At 45.1% G+C, this 26,689-nt stretch overlaps 1 protein-coding gene across 1 annotated transcript in view; it reads right to left on the bottom strand.

The window, feature by feature from the left end:
- The window catches only part of PAPPA (pappalysin 1), a 231,247-nt gene that overhangs the window by 51,911 nt on the left and 152,647 nt on the right, over positions 1–26,689 (bottom strand). Inside the window, exons 12-16 of the mRNA XM_067471886.1 lie at positions 22,839–22,982; positions 22,215–22,359; positions 20,271–20,484; positions 10,526–10,694; positions 3,414–3,597 (exon numbers count right to left, since the gene is read on the bottom strand). Of these exons, the coding sequence (XP_067327987.1) occupies positions 3,414–3,597; positions 10,526–10,694; positions 20,271–20,484; positions 22,215–22,359; positions 22,839–22,982 (856 nt within the window). The remainder of the gene's footprint in view (positions 1–3,413; positions 3,598–10,525; positions 10,695–20,270; positions 20,485–22,214; positions 22,360–22,838; positions 22,983–26,689) is intronic.

Genomic DNA, 26,689 nt, shown 5'->3' with positions numbered 1-26,689 from the left:
ATTGTAATGTTATATTGTTAATGTATTCATATGTTTTTATATAATTACTAGCCGTTCCCTGCCACGAGTTGCTGTGGCCCACATAGCTGTTCTGTGTGAGAGGTTTGTCCCAATTCCATCATTGGTGGGGTTCAGAATACTCTGTGATTGTAGATGAACTATAAATACCAGAAACTACAACTCCCAAATGTCAAGATTCTATCTTCCCCAAATCCACCAGTGTTCACATTTGGGCAAATTGAGGATTCGTGCCAAGTTTGGTCCAGATCCATCATTGTTTGAGTCCAAAGTGCTCTCTGGATGTAGGTGAACTACAACTCCCAAACTCAAGGTCAATGCCCACCAAACCCTTCTAGTATTTACAGTTGGTCGTGGGAGTTTTGTGTCCCAAGTTTGGTTCAATTCTATCGTTGGTGGAGTTCAGAATGCTCTTTGATTGTAGGTGAACTATAAATCCCAGCAACTACAACTCCCAAATGACAAAATCAATTTTTTGAGTGAAGGACATACATTGGGTTGTTAGGTGTATTGTGTCCAAATTTGGTGTCAATTCACCCAGTGATTTTTGAGTCATGTTAATCCCACAAACTAACATTACATTTTTATTTATATAGATGATGTTGTTGCTTGTTGCTTCTGTTTTGGTTTTATTTTGCTGTAATATGTTGTCTGGGCCTGGCCTCATGTAAACTGCTCCAAGTCCCCGTTGGGGAGATGGTGATAGGATATAAATAAAGATTATTATTATTATTATTATTATTATTATTATTATTATTATTATTATTGTCGAAGGCTTTCATGGCTGGAATCATTAGGTTCTTTTGGGTATTATTATTATTATTATTATTATTAGTATTATTATTATTATACATATGGTTCTGTGCATGTGTTGTAATGTATTTTTTGTTTGTTGGTTTCTTAAGTCTCTTCCACGTTGCTGTGGCCCAGTCTGTATATATGTGCTTTGTGTGTATATATGTGTGTATATGTGTGTGTATTTGTGTATATGTGTATATATGTGTGTTTGCGTATATATATATGTGGTTTTGTGCATGCGTTGTAATGTAATTTTTGGTTTTTTGGCTTTTAATGTCCCTTCTGCTGTGTTTTTCAGTGTTTTTATGAGTGATAGTCACTTGTTGGCCTGATACATTCCTTGTGTCCAAATTTGGTGTCAATACGTCCAGTGGTTTTTGAGTTATGTTAATCCCACAAATGAACATTACATTTTTCATCTGACTTGTGTGACCAACAAAGAGTTGGATGTCCTGTGACAGTAGCCACCAAGTTTCACAAGCAAAAGGTTAACAGACTGATTCAGGGCAATCGTCGTATCACTCAGAGAGAAATTTCAAGCATAATCAGCATTTCACAAGAACGTGTGGGTCACATTATTGCTTTACTTGGCTACTGGAAGATCTGTGCACGATGGGTACCCAGAAATGAATGTGCACAGACTTGAAACTTCAGAGACTGGATCTCACCACTGTACAACATCCTCATACAATCCAGATTTAGCACCGTTTAACTTCCATCCGTTCCCGATAATGAAAGAAGATCTGCGGGGACATCATTATACTTCTGATGAAGACATTGAGAGAACTGTGAGACTCTGGTTGCAGAAACAGAGTGTCGACTTCTTCTGTGATGGCTTCAGAAAACATGTCCATCGTTGGCAGAAATGTATCCAATTGTCTGGTGATTATGTGGAAAAGTGAACAGAGGTATTTAAAGAGTGCATTCTAAGGATTATTTCTGCGTTTGATTTATTAAAATATTCCCATCCAAACCCAAGCAATGAAGATGGAGGCATTACTTTTCATTCAACCCTCGTAGGTGAACTTGGGTCACTCACTTTCTGCATGACCTGTCTCAAAAGATTGCTGCAGTGACCAAAATCGGTATGAGTGTGGGGCAAACTAACCCAAAAATAAGATTGCTCACTTACATTACACCTCTACCAGCAACAAAAATGATGGCTCCACAGCATACTTTTTGGAACACTTAGCTTTTACCTCTTAAGCGACCTCACTCTTTGAAAATCTTTCACCTTTCTCGTGAACATGGTCTAAGATTAGGGAGATACGTCTCCCTTGTTCTTCACAGTTGGTTTCAAATGTGTGCCTGATGAATACTGGAACAGCATCCTTAATACTTGGTCATAACGCAGACCGGCAGCAGATGTTAAGTCTGCCTTGGCCTCATTCCAAAGGGATCATTTCTGATCAGGAGAAAATGTCACCAAAGGTTGCTGTTTTCGTTTCTCATTCCTTTCCTCTTTCTCGTGTCTTTTTTCTGAATGCCTATTTAAAACACGAAAGAGCAGGAAGAAGCTCCAAGGAGCCAATAAGCTCTCTGGCAAGAGAGCATTTAACACTCAGAAGGATCTGCTGGAGCTTGAAAGCAGGGAGAACTTCAGCCCTCCAGATGTAGCCAGACTGTGGTTCTCATGATTCTGTATCATTGGTGACTCTGGTGAGGGGTGATGGGAGGTGAAGTCCAACAACTCTTTTCTTTCCATTCTTGAACTAGAGTAGACCCATGTGTATTTAGGGACACCTTCCATCTTTAATGGAGCCTCCAGTGGTGCAGTGGGTTAAGAAGGAGGAGGAGGAGGAGGAGGAGGAGGAAGAGGAAGAGGAAGAGGAGGAGGAGGAGGAGGAGGAGGAGGAGGAGAAGGAGAAGGAGAAGGAGAAGAAGAAGAAGAAGAAGAAGAAGAAGAAGAAGAAGAAGAAGAAGAAGAAGAAGAAGAAGAAGAAGGGAAGGAGGCGGAGGAGGAGGAGGAGTAGTTGCAAGAATCAGGCCTTCTTCTGTCTCCTTCTTCAGGGTTCCATTCTTGAGACATAACCAGGTCTTCTCCTTATCCGCTTTTCCTTCAATTTTGTCAAGGAACTGCCCATGCAATGCTTTGTTGTCAGCCCTGGTTTGTAGTGCAGTTTTCTTGTACTGACTCTTTGTCTGCTGTGCTTTGAGAAGTTTCCAATTATTGACTTCAATCAAAGCAGATTCTTGGCTTTCCTTGACATATTCTGCCAGGGCATGAATTTTCTTCTTCGACTGCTTGTTTGACTTGTAAAAGTCCTCTGCCACCAGACTTTCAAGGCAGATAGAGCCAGTCAACATCACTGTGAGGATGTAATGAATTATGAATGGTCATGAGTTTTCTCGTTTTTCTGTCCAAGTTGTCTGGTTCTTCCTGTGTCCAGTTTATGATGCCAGCAGTATATCTTCTGGCAGGTATGGCCCAGGTATTTATGGCCTTGATGGTGTTGCCTCCATGGTGCTTGCTTTTGAGAATTTTTCTGACCCTTTGAATGTATTCTTTGCTGACCACAGTTTTCACATATTCATGTTTGTTGTTGTTGTTGTTGTTATTATTGTTATTATTATTACGAGCAGGGCAATGCACTTACCTTTAAGCTGGGCAGGAGGTTTGCAAGTGAAGGAGCATTTCTTGCCAAAGGTGGTGCCTTCGCTGCAGTTGAAAGTGGCTGGATAAACATGATACTGATCCGGGATCCCACAATCAATGGGTTCACAGGAGACCTGCTTGTTCCATTTGCCATCCACACATGTCATGGTGACGCTAGACTCCAGCTGGAAAAGAAAAAAAGCAAATGCAAATTCTCTAAGAGCCGAAGAAGGCGCAATTGCCCCAATTTCCCTTTCCAGCTTCATTCAAATTAAGTGCAAATTAACCTAAACACCCTTTCTAATCAATCCCTGTATCATCAAGAACAAAGTTAGGGAATCTCATCCAACCCAAGAACCAAATAGAAGACCAGAAAAGTTCTTAGGGACCATGTGGATATGCCACCCCTAGCATATCTCTCTCTCTGTCTATCTATCTATCTATCTATCTATCTATCTATCTATCTATCTATCTATCTATCTTACTGCCAGTCATTAAGTCTTGAGAGAGGTATTTCAAGCTTTCAAAATGGGGAAACTCCTATGTAACAAGCTGAGAAGTCATGAAACATGCTATGATATAGTATACGGAAACTTTCTGCCTTTGCCTTCTCATACTCTCACAAAATTATGTGGCACTGTGTGTGACACCACTTTATTTCTGAATTGTGGCATTGCACCGCCAGGTGTTCAATCTAAGGTACACGGACATCTAAAGGTGCAATGCACACTGGGATGTCCAGTGAACATCCACATATGCAATGTGCATCCATGCACAAGACACATCTGCACCAAAGTGTGATGCCCATCCATGCACCACACGCACACTGTTTTCATGTTTGAGGAGTGGTGGTAATTAAGATTGTGCATTTGGGGTAAACCACGATTCATTTCGGTGTCCCGGATTTCGGTGGGGCTCTGATTTGTTTTTCGGGGGCCTTCCAAACTTGGGAGGGCAGATATCTGTTTTTGCTCTGGGGTGCCGAAAAATTTGTTTTCTATCTGGCACATTATTCAAAGGGATCCCCTTCCTATCATTTTAGGCATTTAAGCTGTTTCTACTCTAGAGGAGAGGTACTGCAGGCAAGGCAGACACACACTTTCTCTCCCAGGCCTGCACCATGCCATAGGAGACATGATAGCCATGTATAAATATGTGAGGGGAAGTCATAGGGAGGAGGGAACAAACTTGTTTTCTGCTGCCCTGGAGACTAGGATGAGGAACAATGGCTTCAAATTACAAGAAAGGAGATTCCAACTGAACATTAGGAAGAACTTTTCAACTGTGAGAGCTGTTCAGCAGTGGAATTCTCTGCCCCAGAGTGTGGTGGAGGCTCTTTCTTTGGAGGATTTTAAACAGAGGCTGGGTGGCCATCTGTCAGGGGTGCTTTGAATGGCGGAAACAGAAGAACGGCCTGCCTCAGGGGAGCGTGCTCGCTCCATCCATGTTCAACATCTACACAAATGACCAGCCACTGCCAGAAGGGACAGAGAGTTTCATCTATGCTGATGATCGTGCCATCACCACTCAAGCAGGGAGCTTTGAGATGGTTGAACAGAAGCTCTCCAAAGCTCTAGGTGCTCTAACTGCCTATTACAGGGAAAACCAACTGATCCCTAATCCATCTAAAACACAAACACGTGCCTTTCACCTTAAGAACAGACAAGCATCCTGAGCTCTGAGGATCACCTGGGAAGGAACCCCACTGGAGCATTGCAGCGCACCCAAATACCTGGGAGTCACTCTGGACCGTTCTCTGACCTACAAGAAGCACTGCCTGAACATCAAACAAAAAGTGGGTGCTAGAAACAATATCATACAAAAACTGACTGGCACAACCTGGGGATCACAACCAGATACAGTGCAGACATCTGCCCTTGCGCTATGCTACTCTGCTGCTGAGTACGCATGCCCAGTGTGGAACACATCTCACCACACTAAAACAGTGGATGTGGCTCTTAATGAGACATGCCGCATTATCACAGGGTGTCTGCGCCCCACACCACGGGAGAAATTACATTGTCTAGCCGGTATTGCACCACCTGACATCCGCCGGGAAGTAGCAGCCAATAGTGAAAGGACCACGGCAGAGACATCTCCAGCTCATCCCTTGTTTGGGTATCAGCCAGCATGTCAACGACTTAAATCAAGAAATAGTTTTAGATCTATTTAGACAGAGCTCGGGATGCTTGTCTGTTCTTAGATCTACAGAGACACTCGCTGGAACACCTCAGCAAGCGAGAGTCCAAAAGTGGCAGGCTCAAATCCAGAACCTCAACCAATGGCGGATACCAAATGAGAGCCTCCCCCCTGGGCACACAGAAGACTGGGCGACTTGGAAGGCGCTGAACAGACTGCGCTCTGGCACCACGAGATGCAGAGCCAACCTCAAGAAATGGGCCCACAAAGTGGAATCCTCGACATGCGAGTGTGGAGAAGAGCAAACCACTGACCACCTGCTGCAATGCAACCTGAGCCCTGCCACATGCACGATGGAGGATCTTCTTGCGGCAACACCAGAGGCACTCCAAGTGGCCAGATACTGGTCAAAGGAGATTTAATCAGCTACCAACTTTGCAAAATTTGTTTTTTTTAATCTGTTTGTTTGTTTAAACAAACAGATTAATAAATAAATAAATAATGCAATTTTCCTGCTGCTTGGCAAGGGGTTGGACTGGATGGCCCATGAGGTCTCTTCCAACTCTTTGAATCTATGATTCTAGTGGTAATGTGCTTATGGGCACTAAACAAAAGGCACTTTCCAAAGCACCAATCTTTGACTCAGGAAAGACTTCGAGAGCCGACTTTTTCAGAGATGAGAGATAAAAATGTCTTCTTTTCGGGATGCATAACAAGAAAGGGGACATCTATACAGAGGAAGTCAGAGAATGAAGGAAGATGAAAGCACTTTGAAAGATCCAAGCCAAACAGAAGGAAGACGGAAGGGGTAAAAGGTGATACTATCCCCAAGTTGGATTTCAGTGGCTAAAGGACTCCATGTTCCCAGAGGGCAGGAATATCTGATTTGGGGCTGTTGAAAAGCAATGCTCCAGGACTGCCAAGTATTGATGTGTGCTTATGAAAGCCGGGGGAATTTTTTCCAGCACACTTCAAAGGGAACTGGAATCCCCTGTTTGCCAAGGCGCCCTAATGGTTTCAGCAGGTTAGGGCCTGTCTCCCATTGATATACGGCTGCTTTCAAATGGGAAAAGCAGTTTCCTGGTCGGACTCTGGGGAAGATTGGCGTTTCTCTCCAGACACAAAAGGCACACAATTTATCCTCCTCTCCAGCCAGTCAATGGATGCAAAATGGGGAATGCCTCCTGGGAGACTCCGAAGAGGGGAGGGAAGCCTTGTCCAAGGCAGGCCTGATGGATAACTGTGAAACTTTGAAAGTCGTCATGGCGAGAAAGGTCATTAAGGAGGAGTGGAATCTAGCAGAATGTTAGGATGCCACTTCAGGATCATTCTGGCCCTTGGTAATGCCATTGAGCGTTGTGCATTAAGAACCATTTGGGGACAGCTCCTTTCCCTAAAAGTGCACCGCAGCGATGCCGCTAATTGAACCCACATGAGATCGGGACTGTTCACTTCCCAGCATGATTGATGAAACCTTTACGGCGCATTAAGGAGTTACACGGCTTTAAATAGCACCTCCTGGCCACAGCGGCAGCAGTAAAAGGGAGGCAGAGATGACACCGAGCCACCAACTGAGTTGGGCTTTTTCCGAAAGGAATGGGAAAATGGGGGGAGAGGCCTTTGTGAACAAATGAGACAGGAGGAAGCAAGGAAACAACCCCATTAACCACAGTAAATTATGATTACAGGGGGTTGAGTCCATTTACAATGTTTTTCTTACGTGTCCATCTCATTTTGCTCTGCCCTCTGCGACCGGTGTAAACAACAAGGTGCAAGCAACGCTGGGTTTGAATTGCATTTCACTTATCATTGCAATGTTCATAATTTGTCTGGTTTCACTGGTAAGCTGTTAGTTTCAAGGTGGGGAGGGAGGTTACTTATTTATTTATCTTGTCAGAAGCCAATTAAGGGTACATTGATAATGTATTTAAAAACACAAAGTTAAAAACTTGACATTATGCTAAATGTCCACTTGGAGAGCCTCTGGTGTCCTTGTGAGAAGGTCCTCCATTGTACATGTGGCAGGGCTTGGACTGCATTGTAGTAAATCAGAATCATAGAATCATAGAGTTGGAAGAGACCTCATGGGCCATCCGGACCAACCCCCTGCCATAAGCAGGGATATTGCATTCAAAGCACCCCTGACAGATGGCCATCCAGCCTCTGTTTAAAGGCTTCCAAAGAAGGAGCCTCCACCACACTCCAGGGCAGAGAGTTCCACTGCTGAACAGCTCTCACAGTCAGGAAGTTTTTCCTCATGTTCAGATGGAATCTCCTTTCTTGTAGTTTGAACCCGTTGTTCCGTGTCCTAATCTCCAGGGAAGCAGAAAACAGGCTTGCTCCCTCCTCCCTATGACTTCCTCTCACATACTTATACATGGCTATCATATCACCTCTCAGCCGTCTCTTCTTCAGGCTAAACATGCCCAGCTCATTAAGCCGCTCTTCATAGGGCTTGTTCTCCAGACCCTTGATCATTTTAGTCGCCCTCCTCTGGACACATTCCAGCTTGTCAATATCTCTCTTCAATTACAGTGCCCAGAATTGGACACAATATTCCAGATGTGGTCTAACCAAGGCAGAATAGAGCATGGGAGGCATGACTTCCCTAGGTCTAGACACTATACTCCTATTGATGCAGGCCAAGATCCCATTTGCTTTTTTTTTTTTTTTTTTTTTTTTTTGCTGCCGCATGACATTGTTAGCTAATTGTTTAACTCGTTGTCCACGAGGACTCCAAGATCTTTTTCACACGTACTGCTCTCGAGCCAGGAATTGTCCCCCATTCAGTATCTTTGCATTTTGTGTTTTCTGCCTAAGTGGAGTATCTTGCATTTGTCCCTGGAACTTCATTTTGTTAATTTTGGCCCATCATCTCTCTAATAAAACGATCTTCACAGATTAGAATCCTGCTCATGTCTTCTGGAGTATTGGCTTAAATCAAGAAATAGCTTCCTAAGATCTACAGAGATACTCCCAGGAACATCTCAGCAAGCAAGAATCCAAAAGTGGCAGGTCAAAACCTAGCACCTTAATCTGTGGCTGAGACCAGATGAGAAACTCCCTCCTGGGCACACAGAAGATTGGGTGATGTGGAAGGTGCTGGACAGGTTGTGCTCTGGCACCACGAGATGCAGAGCTAACCTTAAGAAATGGGGCTACCAAGTGGAGTCCACGACATGCGAGTATGGAGCAGAGCAAACCAAAGACCACCTACTACAATGCAGTCTGAACCTTGCCACATACACAATGGAGGACCTTCTTATAGCAACACCAGAGGCACTCCAAGTGGCCAGATACTGGTCAAAGGACATTTAATCAACTACCAAACTCACAAACATTTAGCATAATGGCACTTTGTGTTTTTAAATGCATTTTAACTGTACCCTCAACTTGCTCCTGCCAATAATAATAATAATAATAATAATAATCATCATCATCATCATCATCGAACTGCAAAGATTCTGGCACAAGCTGGTTAAGGTGGTCCCAGTGGTGATCGGCACACTGGGTGCAGTGCCCAAAGACCTTGGCCTACACTTAAACACAATCGGCGCTGACAAGATTACCATCTGCCAGCTGCAGAAGGCCACCTTACTGGGAGCTGCACACATTATTTGCCGATACATCACACAGTCCTAGACACTTGGGAAGTGTCCGACGTGTGACCCAGTACAACAGCCAGCAGAATGTCTGCTGTGGACTCATCTTGTTGTGTTTCAATAATAATAATAATAATAATAATAATAATAATAATAATAATACTGCAAAGACTCTGGCACAAACTGGTCAAGGTGGTCCCAGTAGTAATCGGCACACTGGGTGCAGTGCCTAAAGATCTTGGCCTGCACTTAAACACAATCGGTGTTGACAAGATTACCATTTGCCAGCTGCAGAAGGCCACCTTAATGGGATCTGCACTCATTATTCGCCGATACATCACACAGTACTAGACACTTGGGAAGTGTCTGACGTGTGATCTAATACAACAGCCAGCAGAGTGTCTACTGTGGACTCATCTTGTTGTGTTTCAAATAATAATAATAATAATAATAATAATAATAATAATAATAATAATAAAACTGCAAAGACTCTGGCACAAGCTGGTCAAGGTGGTCCCAGTGGTAATCGGCACACTGGGTGCAGTGCCTAAAGATCTTGGCCTGCACTTAAACACAATTGTTGTTGACAAGATTACCATCTGCCAGCACTGGGTGCAGTGCCTAAAGACTTTGGCCTGCACTTAAACACAATCGGCGCTGACAAGATTACCATCTGCCAGCTGCAGAAGGCCACCTTACTGGGATCTGCACGCATTACTCGCCGATACACTTGGGAAGTGTCCGACGTGTGATCCAATACAACATCTAGCAGAGTGTCTGCTGTGGACTCATCTTGTTGTGTTTCAAATAATAATAATAATAATAATAATAATAATAATAATAATAATAATAAATTACACAATACTAGACGCTTGGGAAGTGTTTGACTTGTGATTTTGTGATACGAAATCCAGCATATAGATCTCGTTTGCTGTGACATACTGTGCTTTTGTGTCAATAATAATAATAATAATAATAATAATAATAATAATAATGTATTTATACCCCTCCCTCTCTCCCTGGATGGACTTATACTCCTATTGAATTAACTGGGTACACAAACATTTTTGCAATATGAACTCAGTTTGCAGCAATTTAAATAAGCTGAGGACAAAAGGGGGGAGAAAAAGACCAGACTATTTTAAATGCAACTGAAAAAGTGGAATGGCAAAGGATTTAATTTGGACTGTCCTTGCCAAACTGGGACAGTTTGAATGTACCGATCTCTCTAGTATCTGAGATCTCTCTTCTATCAACTGGACTCTCAAAATACAAACCCTGGCTCTAGAGTTTCCTCCCCCCCCCCCCCAACACCAAGATGGACAATCCCCTTGTTTTATCATACAGCAGAAGTTCTCCTGCCATGAAAGACCTGGCGCCTTGCGGGGTCGTCGTCCCTCTGTATCTGGAGGATGTACCCTGTCTTGCAGGTGACGTTGCAATGGGCACCATGATTGCGTCCCTTGTCGGTGAAGCTCAGCTCGGCGTTCTCAATCTCCAGCTCTTGGCAGCCAGTGGATTCGCAAGAGTTATGGACACAGCTGTTGGGGGAACGCAGAGGGAAAGCAATGCGTTAGGTCATTTCAGGACCTGAAGGAAGGACAGGAAGCCAGAATGAAAATGGAATTGGGGAAATGAATCCAAAACTTTAGAAAGCATTCATATGCCCTTTACCAGTGTTTCTCAACCTGGGGGTCGGGACCCCTGGGAGGTCGCAAGGGGGTGTCAGAGGAGTCGCCAAAGAACATCAAAAAACATAGTATTTTCTATTGGTCACAGGGGTTCTGAGTGGGAAGTTTGGCCGAATTCTCTCGTTGGTGGGAATCAGAATGCTATTTGATTGTAGGAGAACTATAAATCCCAGCAACTACATCTCCCAAATATAAAGATCTATTTTCACTACGCTAAAACAGTAGATGTGGCTCTTAATTAGACATGCCACATTATCACAGGGTGTCTGCACTCTACACCACTGGAGAAATTACACTGTCTAGCCCAGTGGTTCTCAACCTGGGGTCCTCAGATGTTTTTGGCCTTCAACTTCCAGAAATCCTAATAGCTGGTAAACTGGCTGGGATTTCTGGGAGTTGTAGGCCAAAACACCTGGGGACCCACAGGTTGAGAACCACTGGTCTAGCCGGTATTGCCCTACCTGACCCACCAGGAAGTAGCAGCCAATAGTGAAAGGATCAAGGCAGACATGTCCAGCCCACCCCCTGTTTGGGTATCAGCCGGCACGTCAATGACTTAAATGAAGAAATAGTTTTCTAAGATGTACAGAGACACTCACTGGAACACCTCAGCAAGCGAGAGTCCGAAAGTGGCAGACTCAAACCCAGAATCTCAATCAATGGCTGATACCAAATGAAAGACTCCCCCCTGGGCACACAGAAAATTGGGTGACTTAGAAGGGGCTGAACAGGCTGCGCTCTGGCACCACGAAATGCAGAGCCAACCTTAAGAAATGGAGTTACAAAGTGGAATCCACAACATGTGAGTGTGGAGAAGAGCAAACGACAGACCACCTGCTGCAATGCAACCTGAGCCCAGCCACATGCACAATGGAGGACCTTCTTGCAGCAACACCAGAGGCACTCCAAGTGGCCAGATACTGGTCAAAGGACATCTAAACAACTACTAAGCTTGCAAACTTTGTGTTTTATTTGTTTGTTTTTAATGCAATACAACTGTTTGGTTCGCTCCTGACACGATAAATAAATAAACCTGGGATTGCAACATCGACAATCCATAATTGGTTTTTTAACACAACCGTGCAGTCAGGAGTATTGTGCTCCAAAATTCTGTCAGTTTGAATTACGAAATCCCAGAGTAGTTAGATGCATTCATTCTAACTTTTTCCGGCTTGTGATCCCACCAGTTCTTTGTCACAGGCAGATGGCATTTGTGGCACAAGTTCCAATGGATCATCTGAGCAATGGTGTTGTGCCTCTGCTTTTAGTGTGTCTGCAAAATCTTCTTGCAGCAGCTGAGTATATAATCTATTGTTTTGTCTGCTTCCTTGCAGAGTCTACATTTGGGATCTGTCACCGACTTTTCAATTCTGGCTTTGATGGCATTGGTTCGAATGGCTTGTTCTTGGGGTGCCGGAATCAGGCCCTCCGCCTCCTTTTACAAAGCTCCATTTGTGAGCCACAGCCATGTTTTTTCTTTGTCAATTTAGCTCTCCATTTTTTTGTTTGTTCAGAGAGGGTTTGCTTTCCCCTTCCTCTGAAACTAATGGAGTGTGGCTTGCCCAAGCAAACCCAATTTCCACAATTTGGACCTAATTCTCCAAGAATCCTCATTCAATTCCAGTTTGTAACAGGCGTTGTGTTGATTTCTCTCTCCACAGTCTCACCAGACACTCTTTCCCTGGATTGCTTCTCCTCCTTTCATCTAAGCTTTCCTTCAAGAGGATATCTACCTATTGATCCCTGCATCTTTGACGCATTGCCTTTTGACCAAGATTCAGTGGGATTCGGTTTAAGAGCCGCGGAGAGCTCAATCACCCCAAATATCGCTTTCCATTTTGAAAAGGAGGGAGCGATGCAAAACGGAAGGCGATCAATACCGTGAGACTGAACTGAGCAGGAAGACACTGGGGAGCAAGAATTAATCAATGCTGATGCTGGCATGGAGTAAACACTATTTGTTATTCTATCGCCTTTGCAGTCTGCAAGGGAATCGAAAAAGCAGCTTTAGTTCAGCATCACCAGAGGCGGTCCTAGGTAATTTTCAACGGTAAGCAAACAGTATTTTGGCGCCCCCCCCCCCCAACCAATCATTGATATATATTTTCTGCTTGTCGTGGGAGTTCTGTGTACCATATTTGGTTCAATTCCATCATTGGTGGAGTTCAGAATGCTTTTTGATTGTAGGTGAACTATACATCCCAGTAACTACACTTGCCGCACTTGCTCCCTTGCCTGGCCCGCTTTGGGTCCGGAGGCGTGCCTGAAGACCCCGGCATGTGCACCAAAAGTCACCTCTTATCCTGACTTTCTCCTCAGCCATTGGGACCGAGAGAGACAGAGACAGAGGTGGAGATGCCCACCTTTCCTGAAGGTAGGTGCAAAAAAAAAGGAGGGAGCGGAGGTGGGAGATACCTCCAGCCGGAGGAGCTCTCTCTCTCTCTCTCTCTCTCTTGGTTCCAATGGCTGAAGGCAGGAGAAGAGGCGACTTTTGGTGCTCACACTGGGGTCTTCAGACATGCCTCCAGACCCGAAGCAGGCCAGGCACGGCGGCTCCGCCCCTTGGCCCACCCGCAGATTGGGGAGAGCAGGCGGGTGGAGCGCCGGGGGATCAGGAAAGGGAGCCGGTCATGGGGAAGGGATTGAACACAGAGAACGATTGAGCGCCAGTTGAGAACGATTTGACCTACAAAGGGGCCGGGTGGAGCAGGAATGAGAGGGGCTAGGTGAGGCTCAAGGGCCCGGCCCCTTTGGGAAGAGGATTGCCCGGCAGCGAGGCAAGAAAGCCGAGGCTTCCCCCGGACTGCTAGGGCTGTTGTGAGCTGAGGGGGCGCTCCTCAAATGGCAGTTGAGGGGCTTTTACAGAGGCGCCTCTGCGCCCCTGGCAAAAAAAAGTGTTCTGCAACCGCTTACTTCGCGTAATGGATGAGCCGCCCCTGAGCATCACAACAAGTCCTGGGCTGCACGAGGCGATGCTGCTCCATCTCTTTTGAGCTTCAAGATGGACCACTTGAAGCCTCTTCCTCAAAGCCTCAAGCTGCAAACCTTCCCATCAGTCCAGGCTTCTTTTCATCAGGGGTTCTCATTACTTCAGAAACATGTTTTTGGTCACTTTTCAAATATTTCTGAATATTCTTCATCTCCCTAATATCAGTGAAAAACTATATATTTTCTGTATTACATTACAAACCCAGTATTTGGGTGGACTGTCCAAATCTTAGATGTCTATGTTTCATCCGACCTCACAACCTCTGAGGATGCCTGCCATAGATGCAGGTGAAACATCAGGAGAGAATGCTTCTGGAACATGGCAGACAGGCTGAAAAACTCACAACAACCCAGGGATTTTTATTGTTTGTTGGGTTTTAAAGTTTCTTTTAAGAGAGAAATCGTTGGGTGTTGTTGTTGTTGTTGTTGTTATTATTAATAATAATAATATTAATATTGAGGACTTTCTTATAGTAACACCAGAGGCACTCCAAGTGGCCAGCTACTGGTCAAAGAACATTTCAGCTTGCAAACTTTGTGTTTTGTATGTTTGTTTGTTAAAAAATGCAATACAACTTTTTGGTTTGATCCTGACACGATAAATTATTATTATTATTATTATTATTATTATTATTATTATTATTTATTTAATCTTAATTCTATTTTAATATTTCTACGTTGTAGATTTTAAATTGTAATTGTTATGTTTCTTACAAGTGTAAGTCACTTTGAGTCTCTTTTAAGAATCTCAAAGCAGATGCAAAAACAGAAGAACAGCTTCAAAGGAAATCTGCTACAAAACAGGAGCTTTTTTGTTGAGTTCCAGGGTCAGAGAAGCAGATAGCAAAGATGTAGGAACGGCCTGCGTCAGGGGAGCGTGCTTGCTCCATCAATGTTAACTTCTACACAAATGATTAACCACTGCCAGAAGGGACAGAGAGTTTGATCTATGCTGACGATTGTGCCATCAACGCTCAAGCAGGGAGCTTTGAAATAGTTGAACAGAAGCTCTCTGAAGCTTTAGGTGCTCTTACTATTACAGGGAAAAGTAACTAATTCCTAATCAATCTAAAACACAGACTTGTGCTCTTCATCTTAAGAACAGACAAGCATCTCAAGCTCCGAGGATGACCTGGGAAGGAATCCCACTGGAGCACTGCAGCACATCAAAATACCTGGGAGTCACTCTGGACCGTGCTCTGACTTAAAAGAAGCACTGCTTGATTGCTTGACTATCAAGCAAAAAGTGGTGCTAGAAATAATATCGTACGAAAGCTGACTGGCACAACCTGGGGATCACAACTAGACACAGTGAAGACATCTGCCCTTGTGCTTGGCTACTTTGCTGCTGAAACATATCACCATATTAAAAGAGTGGATGTGGCTCTTAACAAGATATGCCACATTATCACAGGTTGTCTAAGCCTCACACCACTGGAGGAATTACACTGTCCAGCCAGTATTGCATCAGCTTATATCCATCAGGAAGTAGCAGCCTGTAATGAAAGGACCAAGGCAGTGACAGCTCTGGCCCATCCTCTGTTCAAATATCAACCAGGAAGCACCTTAAATAAACAGCTTCCTAAGATCTACAGAGATACTCACAGGAACACCTCAGCAAGCGAGAGTCCAAAAGTGGCAGGCTAAAACCTCTCCTGGGCACAGAGAATCCTGGGTGACTTGGAAGGCTCTGAATAGACTGTGGTCTGGCACCATGAGGTGCAGAGCCAATCTTAAGAAATGGGGCTACAAAGTGGAGTCCACGACATGCAAGTGCGGAGAAGAGCAAACCACAGACCATCTACTTCAATGCAATCTGAGCCCTGCCACATGCACAATGGAGGATCTTCTTGTAGCAACACCAGAGGCACACCAAGTGGCCAGCTTCTGGTCAAAGGAAATGTAGTGTAATGCCAGACATGATAAATAAAGAAATTTAAGAGAGGAAAATGGGATGACAATAACAACAACCATCTTGAATTATAGTCTAACAGTCAGCAACAACAATAAAACTGGACAACACACGTTTTGGTGTCTAAAATATTAGCCCTGTTTTTGGGTGTATTTGACCTATTAGTTCCAAAAATGGCACCAGTGTTACCCTATCAGCTCTAGTTTTTGAGAGACAGAAATATGCCATCTGTAAGTCTTCATCTCCTCGCCTGTAGAAAATCATCATAACCATATCTAAGACACTAGAGCTGATGTGGTCTATCCAATGAATTTTCTGAATCAGTACCCCAAATAACCCCAAGAACAGGCCTCAAAACGAAGACACCAAGAATGTTGTTGTTGTTGTTGTTGCTCTGTGTAATTTCTTTGCATCCCGGATGGGGAAGAGTAAACAGAGGAGTTTGTATGGGATTTCCGTTCAATATCTTTCACTAAACTATTAGAAGCTTCCTTTTCAGCCTACAAAGACAAATATAAGTGTGCCCATAGGGAAAAAAATAGAGAGAAGGAAGGGGGTGGCGGTGGAAGAAAGAAAAAGAAATCAATACAGACAGTGTCTTCTGACCTAGATATTCCATTGAAATGAGATGAATGGAGCACCGAGGCTCCAAGAAGAGCCAGATTGAGTTTCAAATGAAAAGCCCAGTTTGTAAACGTCTGGCCAAGTCCCGTTCGGAATCAGAACTCCCATGATGACATTGGAACGTGGAAAAGAACGATTTTGATCATCATATTCCTTCAATTGTAAGATGCTATCGATTGTAAGATGCACACTAATTTCAGTCCCAAAACGTGAACTGAATGGCACATCAGACAAAAAGGAACAGTGGCTTCCATTGGGAAGTTAGCACACGAGGAAGAGGCCAACAACATTATTGTCTTGTGTTCTTTTCTCACACTTAAATGTGCCCCGAATCAAATCAAATTCTACTTGTGAGGTTTATCTATGAGGAGCATTCATGAAAAATGTCTTAATCTGAAAATTCATGAAAAATCTCTTAACCAGATACAGTGAAGACATCTGCCCTTGCGCTGTGCTACTCCGCTGCTGAGTATGCATGCCCAGTGTGGAACACATCTCACCACACTAAAACAGTGGATGTGGCTCTGAATGAGACATGCCGCATTATCACGGGGTGTCTGAGCCCTACACCACTGGAGAAATTACACTGCTTAGCCGGTATTGCACCACCTGACATCCGCCGGAAAGTAACAGCCAATAGTGAAAGGACCACGGCAGAGACATCTCCAGCTCATTCCCTGTTTGGGTATCAGCCAGCACGTCAACGACTTAAATCCAGACATAGTTTCTAAGATCTACAGAGACACTCGCTGGAATGCCTCAGCAAGCGAGAGTCCAAAAGTGGCAGGCTCAAACCCACAACCTCAACCAATGGCTGATACCAAATGAAAGACTCCCCCCTGGGCACACAGAGGACTGGGCGACTTGGAAGGCGCTGAACAGACTGCGCTCTGGCACCACGAGATGCAGAGCCAACCTTCAGAAATGAGGCTACAAAGTGGAATCCTCGACATGCGAGTGCGGAGAGGAGCAAACCACTGACCACCTGCTGCAATGCACTCTGAGCCCTGCCACATGCACAATGGAGGACCTTCTTGCAGCAACACCAGAAGCACTCCAAGTGGCCAGATACTGGCCAAAGGGCATTTAATCAACTACCAAACTCACACATTTTGTATTTTCTCTGTTTGTTTGCTTTGTTCTGTTAGAAATGTAATATAATTGACTGGCTGCCCTGACACGAGAAATAAATATGAAAAATGTCCCCTGACCCACTTCCTGTGGACTGAAAGCAATGAAACTTGGCCCAGTTCTGATCCTTCTCTCCATCGGTGCCACCCAGGGACACGCACTTTTGAAGCAACTGTAAACACCTCGCTTGGACAAGTCGACAGGTTGCTCCAAAAACCACGTTGTGACTTCCGAAATCAGAGTCTCATCATCTGAAAAACACTTGCCCTTCAAAAATAACTTCATTATTGGAAAGAGGTGGAAGTGCGATGGTGCAGGATTGGGTCAATAAAGGGAATGTGGGAGAATTTCAAGGCCACCAGAGCATGCTTCCATTTTGGCAACAGGTGAGTTGCATAGAATTACGGAAAAAATAGACCCATGTCTGATTCCACAGCAAGCTGGCTTCAGGAAAGGCAAAAGCTGCACATCGCAAGTGCTGAACCTGACTCAGATGGCTTTGAAAGGCAGCAGATCACAGGAGCTGTCTTCATAGACCTGTCCGCAGCTTATGATACTGTGAACCACTGCCTCCTCCTGAGAAAAATGTATAATATCACAAAGGACGACCACCTCACCCGCCTCATAGGAAACCTGCTACAAAACAGGAGCTTTTTTCTTGAGTTGCAGGACCAGAGAAGTAAATGCCGAAAACAGAAGAACCTCCTGCCTCAGGGGAGCGTGCTTGCCCCATCCATGTTCAACATCTACACAAATGACCAGCCACTGCCAGAAGGGACAGAGAGCTTCATCTATGCTGATGATTGTGCCATTACTGCTCAAGCAAGGGGCTTTGAGATGGTAGAACAGAAGCTCTCCGAAGCTCTAGGTGCTCTTACTGCCTATTACAGGGAAAACCAACTGATCCCTAATCCATCTAAAACACAGACATGTGCTTTTCATCTTAAGAACAGACAAACATCCCAAGCTCTGAGGATCCTTTGTATGTTTGTTCTGTCAAAAATGTTGCCTGACACGATAAATAAACAGGTAAGTTGTGAACTGGTGCACTGTCTTGCAGAAGGTCGACACCTTTGGTGAGCATGTCACATTGTCTCTTGGTTTTGGTGGCCTCCCATAATGTCCACAGCAGTGACTGGTCCCGTGCTGGTCCCAAAACACTGTGAGCATGATCATGCCTGCCAAAGCTGGAATGTGTCCAGAGGAGGGCGACTAAAATGATCAAGGGTCTGGAGAACAAGCCCTATGAGGAGGGGCTTAAAGAGCTGGGCATGTTTAGCCTGAAGAAGAGAAGACTGAGAGGGAGATATGATAGCCATGTATAAATATGTGAGAGGAAGTCACAGGGAGGAGGGAGCAAGCTTGTTTTTAGCTTCTCTGGAGACTAGGACATGGAACAATGGCTTCAAACTACAAGAAAGGAGATTCCATCTGAACATGAGGAAGAACTTCCTCACTGTGAGAGCCGTTCAGCAGTGGAACTCTCTGCCCCGGAGTGTGGTGAAGACTTCTTTTGGAAGCTTTTAAACAGAGGCTGGATGGCCATCTGTCCGGGGATGATTTGAATGCAATATTCCTGCTTCTTGGCAGGGGGTTGGACTGGACTGGATGGCCCATGAGGTCTCTTCCAACTCTACGATTCTATGATTCTATGAGAGTTGGGCACGTGCCTTCTCTGGAGGCAGTGAGTCAGGATGCTTCCATTGCGTCATTTGGACTTTAGTCTCAGGATCAGAGTGATGGACCCAGCTCTCATCCGGTGTGATCAATCTGTTGAAAAAGTCCTCCTGGTTTCCATGGCACGTCATTGTCAATCGAGCCTGAGAGCATCCGACTCCTTTCTGCTTCTGGAAAGGTGTGAGCAGCCGGGGCACACAGTGAGTGGATACCTTATGCATGTGAAGATGGTCTTTGGTGATTTTTTCCATGAACCCCACATTCATCTTGACATTTTGTGCTCTGTGGCAAATGGTTATGCAGTGATTTTCCAAAATGGTGACCTCCACTTGCTGGATGGTGTATCCATCAATAGCAAAGTGGGGTCGCCCTAGAATTGGAACTGTTTCCAGTGAAATCCGGCCACATTTGGATTGACAATGCCAGTTCTTGAGTCTATCATATGATGGGGAGTCATCACCATAAACGTCTTTCATCTAATTGAATGTCTCCTTTGGTGTGTGGCCTTTCAAGGAAAGGAACTTGAGGATTGCTTTGTATTCTACAAGATCCATTATCAAACCTTGCTCCACTTCAGCACCTGTACAATCAAGACCATTATCAGTTCTGAGTTGTAAATTGACACGTAACTTATAGAGACTTATATCATGACACATGTGCAGTTTCAGCATCCTATGATAAATAGAAATGGGTCAGGAGAAATCGGTAATGAATGCCCTTCATATGTCTATTTTATCTATTTGCATTGCTAGGTGTTTACATCTTGGAAAGCTGCTGTGGTGAAGGTGAGATGCAAGCCTTAGAAATACCGAAGGAGGTGCAAGAATACTACTTTTGTGGAGTCACACGGTGGGAGCAAATGAGGTGGAAATAATCCACTGGCATTTCCCCCTTGCGGATTAAGCGATGCCCTGTCCATTCACATCCCATGGGAACGGTTTGGCTTCTGACGGCAACACCAAAGGCGATCACCCATCCTTTCTCCCCTTATTCCTTATTATCCCCTTGATCGGATCTGCGGAGGCCAGAGGTCTATGGGTGAGAAAGGATCAAGAGGAGGAGGAGGAGAAAAGGAACACAAAGGAGAAGCTCACCTCTGTTCAGCCGGGCTATAGGTCTGTCCGCTCTGGCAGTTGCTGACAGTGATGGGGTCAAAGTTGTGGAAGGAGCGAAGGGCCACCCCGGAGATGGCAACATACGGAGAGCTGAAGGTGACGAGGATGGCCTGGGTGTGGTAGAAGTGCTGGCTGAGGTCGTGAATGACGGGGACGATCAAGGGATTTTTCCTGCAGCTCAAACTGTGGGTCCCTGTCAAAGGCAAGGCAAGAACAGGGCAAAGGGTAGGACGGGAGGAGAGTCAAAGATGGCAGAGAGAGGAGAAATCAGTCCTTTGGCTGATTCCCTTTGGTAGGAGATTGTATAAAACAACAACCAAAGAGCCATTTTGTGCTGTCACGCGCTGGGCCTGTGAAAGAGTCTGTAGACAGGACGTGTTTTCGGAATGCCCAACGGGACACCAGGGGTGCCTCGGCTGAGAGGCCTTTTGGATTTCCCCATACAAAGTTCTTTTAAAGACTTAGAAAGTTCAACAAAGTTTTTATTGTTGCTTAAATCTTCAATAAATCAAACAAATGCTTCAATAAATAAATCAATAAATCAAACAAATACAAATGAATCAACTGGTGGCTTGCTTAAATTACCTATCCGAACGCATCTCCGCCTACGAACCCACTAGGATTTTAAGATCTTCTGGGGAGGCCCTGCTCTCGATCCCGCCTGCAACTCAGGCACGGTTGGCGGGGACGAGGGACAGGGCCTTCTCAGTGGTGGCCCCTTGGCTGTGGAACGCCCTTCCCACAGACATTAGATCGGCTCCCTCATTAATGGCATTTCGGAAGAAAGTGAAAACCTGGTTATTTGAACAGGTGTTTGAATAGGCAGTGCAATGAATTATAATGAATTATAGGAAATCGGAACAATGGATGACGAGCTTGGATTATGATTTTAGTTATGAGACGCTAATGAGTTGTTATTGATGTTTATTGATGTTAATTGCTTAGTGTATTATTGTGTTAATTGTTTTTATATGGTTTGTATGATGCTAGCATTGAATGTCTGCTGCTGTTTGTTGTTAACCGCTCTGAGTCGCCTAAAGGCTGAGAAGAGAGGTATACAAATAAAGCAAATAAATAAATAAATCTTGTCCACAAGGGACAGGCAACTTTCTTCATAAACTGTTTCTTCCTTCTACAAGGGAAATCCTTGAACCCTCCCTGGCAATCTAGCTTAAGGTCTGCTGATGTGGGCCCCTACACCCGGTCCAAATTGCGTTATGGCTGCCGTGAGTGGTCCTTACCAAACAGAGTCCTTTAGTAGATTTCCAAGAGGAAAGAAGGCTTTCAATTCCCAGCGAAGGCTGGCTGTAAAACCGTGGAGCTGTATTTTTCCAGCAAAAAGCTGGTTGGAGAGTTTTGGAACTAAATTCCCCAACAAAGGCTATGCTGTAGTTCTCTGTAGAGCTGTGGGACTGGATACCCTGAGCAAAGCTGTAAGAGGCAAAGCTTTCTACAGGTGGAACTGATTCACGTCCTGTACGAAAGGCTTCTCTGTGTGAATTGAACTAGAGGTCCCCCTTTTCCCTCCTTAACCCAGAAAAAGGACATAATGATAATTGATGGGTCACTGGCCCTATTATTGCAAACCAAGGGAAGCCACCTTATTGCAAAATGCATGGAACTTTGGAATACATGCAAACACTCAATAGAAAGGAAAAGAAGTTGGAGCTCCTGGTACAGCCGCACCAGCACACATTTTCTCAACAAAACATGGCATTTTGAACTTTCTATGTTTCCAGTGTAGTACTGCATTTATTAGTGGTGTGTATACGGGTAAAAGCTTGTCCCGTTTCATTTCTGGGCTTTCATTGCGGGTAACCCTCCCGAAATTGGGAGAGTTGTTTTGGTTGTTTTGTTTCAGGTTGCAAAAATGAGCCCAACTTGACCCTATGTCTTTTGGAGGTCCTAAACAAAGGTTCTTACCGAGGTCATGGCTTTGGTTTTTGGTGTCAATCAGTTGCACGGAAATGGTTTCTTCCTTCTGATCCAGGTCCATTTGTGCCCATGTCCCATCAGTAACCAGGTGGATAATAACAGCAGCCGCGACCATGGGTTGTGAGAAGTGACCCTGAGAAGAGAAGAAAATGATACTACAAGGTTTAGATAAAGGTCTAGACCAGTGGTTCTCAACCTGGGATTCGGGACACCTAGGGGGGTCATGAGGGGGTGCCAGAGGGATCACCAACAGTATCAGCCATAGCAGAGCACCTGATGAACCAGCCTGGACACAGCATTTTATTTGAGAACACAGAAATGCTGGACCACTCTCACAACCACCACGTCAGGCTACACAGAGAAGCCATTGAAATCCACAAGCATGTGGACAATTTCAACAGAAAGGAGGAAACCATGAAAATGAAGAAAAAGACGGGAAGCTTTTACCTCTGTTTATATACTGTCTGTCTTTGTTAATTGTATAACGGCATTGAATGTTTGCCGTATATGTCTCCTGTAATCCGCTCTGAGTCCCCTCAAGTAGATGGAGCGGAATGTAACTAAAGTATATTATAAAATACAGAATCTTACCAAGGTAAGGTATTCACTTACCTTGAGCCAAAAAATGGTATCCGTTTTGTGTACAGGCGAGCTGTAAAACAGCATAGGCGAGCCAGAAAATGGCATGGCAGTGCACGGGTACCAGGCATACTGCAAAATCCCATCACTGAAGTCAGACACTTTAGTTCGGCAGATCTGAGACAAAGAGGAAAAGAAATGGTATGGAATCGAACTGGAAAAGTGGTAACAAGGGGCCCTTCCATACTATATGGATTGAATCATTGTGCAAATGGTGTACTGTCTCCCGAATCAGAGGCAGAATATTCCACAAAGGCCAGCCTCAGCTGTGGAAAAAAATGCAATCAATACATATCAAAGTCAGAGAGAGAAAAAGAAGGGAAGAGAAAGGATAGAAAGAAAGAAGAGGGGAGAAGGTGTATAAGGAAAAGAAAGGGAAGAAGGGAAGGAAGGAAAGAAGGAAGGAAGGAAGGAAGGAAGGAAGGAAGGAAGGAAGGAAGGAAGGGAAAAGAAAAGAGAGGGGGGGAAGGTATATAAGGAAAAGAAAGGGAAGAAAGAAAGAAAGAAAGAAAGAAAGAAAGAAAGCCAGAAAGGAAAGGAAAAGAGGGAGGGAGAAGGTGTATGAGAGAAATGGAGGAAAAGCTGGAGAAGGGGGAAACTAGGTAAGCAGAGGTCCCTGTGACACCTGGGCAACACTGGGCATAAATACTAACTTTCTGCATGGAACCATTTTCCTTCCAATCATCTGTTCTTTCGTTAGTTTCGTTACCTTCGGGAGCATGTTACAGGAAGTCCCATCCCAGCACAAAAATCAGCTTGACACAAAAGCAAGTGGGAACCAGGGCTCCTCGCCTGCTTTTCGTGAGCAGCCTCCTTGCCTTCAAAAGAGAGTAGAAAAAACAGATCTTGCCTCCTTGCCTAGGAAAAAGTGTGTGTGGCTACCTACAGCCGAGCGCCTCCTCTAGAGTAGAGATTTTGCCTCTTTGACTTGGAAAAAAGTGTGTGGCTGCCTGCAGCTGAGCACCTCTTCTAGAGTAGAGAAAGAGATCTTGCCTCCTTGCCTAGGAAAAAGTGTGTGTGGCTGCCTGTAGCCAAGCACCTCCTCTAGAGTAGAGAAAGAGATCTTGGCTCTTTGCCTAGGAAAAAGTGTGTGTGGCTGCCTGTAGCCAAGCACCTCCTCTAGAGTAGAGAAAGAGATCTTGCCTCCTAGCCTTGGAAAAAGTGTGTGTGGCTGCCTGCAGCCGAGCACCTCCTCTAGAGTAGAGAAAGAGATCTTGGCTCTTTGCCTAGGAAAAAGTGTGTGTGGCTGCCTGTAGCCAAGCACCTCCTCTAGAGTAGAGAAAGAGATCTTGCCTCCTAGCCTTGGAAAAAGTGTGTGTGGCTGCCTGCAGCCGAGCACCTCCTCTAGAGTAGAGAAAGAGATCTTGCCTCCTAGCCTTGGAAAAAGTGTGTGTGGCTGCCTGCAGCCGAGCACCTCCTCTAGAGTAGAGAAAGAGATCTTGCCTCCTTGCCTAGGAAAAAGTGTGTGTGGCTGCCTGTAGCCAAGCACCTCCTCTAGAGTAGAGAAAGAGATCTTGCCTCCTAGCCTTGGAAAAAGTGTGTGTGGCTGCCTGAAGCCGAGCACCTCCTCTAGAGTAGAGAAAGAGATCTTGCCTCCTTGCCTTGGAAAAAGTGTGTGTGGCTGCCTGCAGCCGAGCGCCTCCTCTAGAGTAGAGAAAGAGATCTTGCCTCCTCCTTGCCTTGGAAAAAGTGTTGTGGCTGCCTGTAGCTAAGCACCTCCTCTAGAGTAGAGAAAGAGATCTTGCCTCCTAGCCTTGGAAAAAGTGTGTGTGGCTGCCTGCAGCCGAGCACCTCCTCTAGAGTAGAGAAAGACATCTTGCCTCCTTGCCTTGGAAAAAGTGTGTGTGGCTGCCTGCAGCCGAGCGCCTCCCTAGAGTAGAGAAAGAGATCTTGCCTCCTCCTTGTCTTGGAAAAAGTGTTGTGGCTGCCTCCAGCCGAGCACCTCCTCTAGAGTAGCGAAACAGAACTTGCCTCCTTCCCATGGAAAAAGTGTTTGCGTGCCTGCCTGCAGCCAAGCGCCTCCTACAGAGTAGAGAAAGAGGTCTTCTCTCCTTGCCTTGGAAAAAGTGTGTGTGGCTACCTGCAGCAAAACACCTCCTCTAGAGTAGAGAAAGATATATTGCCTCCTAGCCTTGGAAAAAGTGTGTGTGGCTGCCTGCAGCCGAGCACCTCCTCTAGAGAAAGAGATCTTGCCTCCTCCTTGTCTTGGAAAAAGGGTGTGTGGCTGCCTGCAGCCGAGTGCCTCCTCTAGAGTATAGAAACAGAACTTGCTCCTTGTCTTGGAAAAAGTGCACAAGTCTGCCTGCAACTGAGCAACTCTCCTCTAGAGTAAAATAGCGTAAATGCCTAAAATGATGGAAAAGGAAGCCTGGGAAGTCGTCCCCCCCCCCCATAATGGACCGATAGAAAATGGATCTTTTCGCACCCCAGAGCGAAAACAGAGATGTGCCCTCCTGATTTCGGGAGACTCCCAAAAAACAGATCAGGACCCCCACCAAAAGTCGGGACACGAAATCGGTCAAGGTTTACTCCAAATGCACAACCATACTTTTGTTGTTCATTCGTTCAGTCATCTCTGACTCTTCGTGACCTCATGGACCAGCCCACACCAGAGCTCCCTGTCGGCTGTCACCACCCCCAGCTCCTTCAAGGTCAGTCCAGTCACTTCAAGGATGCCATCCATCCATCTTGCCCTTGGTCGGCCCCTCTTCCTTTTGCCTTCCACTTTCCCCAGCATAATTGTCTTCTCTAGGCTTTGCTGTCTCCTCATGATGTGGCCAAAGTACTTTGTCTCTAGTATCCTTCCCTCCAATGAGCAGTCGGGCTTTATTTCCTGGAGGATTTATTTATTTATTTATTTATTTCATTTACTTATACCCCGCCCTTCTCACCCCGGGGGGGACTCAGGGCGGCTTACAGTGGGGGGCACAATTAGATGCCCAAAACAATTCACAGCAATGCAATTACAACAATTAATTAAAACATCAATACATAATAAAAACATAAACAATCTCATGCTCAAGGTTCAGAGTCCATATGTCCATTCCAATCCAATTATTCTTGTCTATCATCAGGTCCTTCAGTTAGCCTTCAGAATGACCAAAGGTTGATCCCAGATCCAGGTCTTCAGTCTTTTCCTAAACACCATGAGGGAGGATGCCGATCTGACCTCCCCTGGGAGTGAGTTCCACAGGTGGGGGGCCACCACTGAGAAGGCCCTGCTCCTCGTCCCCACCAGCCTCACTTGTGAAAGTGGCGGGGTCGAGAGCAGGACCTCCCCAGAAGGCCCTGCTCTCGACTGGTTGGATCTTCTCGCAGTCCAAGGCACTCTCAGAACTTTCCTCCAACACCACAGCTCAAAAGCATCTCTCTTCCTTCGCTCAGCCTTCCCTAAGGTCCAGCTCTCACATCCGTAGGTGACTACGGGGAATACCATGGCTTTGACTAGGCGGATCTTTGTTGCCAGTCTGATGTCTCTACTCTTTACTATTTTATCGAGACTGGACATTGCTCTCCTCCCAAGAAGGAAGCGTCTTCTGATTTCCTGGCCACAGTCTGCATTTGCAGTCATCTTTGCACCTAGAAATATAAAGTCTGTCACGGCCTCCACATTTTCTCCCTCTATTTTCCAGTTGTCAATCATTCTTGTTGCCATAATCTTGGTTTTTTTGATGTTTAGCTGCAACCCGGCTTTTGCGCTTTCTTCTTTCACCTACAACCCTACTAGTGACATGATAAAATGTGATTGTTTTTTGTTTGGGTCCCTCAATGTCATTTCCCCTAATAGCAGGACTGACCCCAAGTACAACACTACGAAACGTTTC

The sequence above is a fragment of the Anolis sagrei genome, chromosome 11, assembly GCF_037176765.1.
Source record: "Anolis sagrei isolate rAnoSag1 chromosome 11, rAnoSag1.mat, whole genome shotgun sequence".
Classification (NCBI taxonomy): domain Eukaryota; kingdom Metazoa; phylum Chordata; class Lepidosauria; order Squamata; family Dactyloidae; genus Anolis; species Anolis sagrei.
The sequence above is the reverse complement of the archived record's forward strand: the minus strand, read 5'-3'. Positions and strand labels throughout refer to the sequence as shown.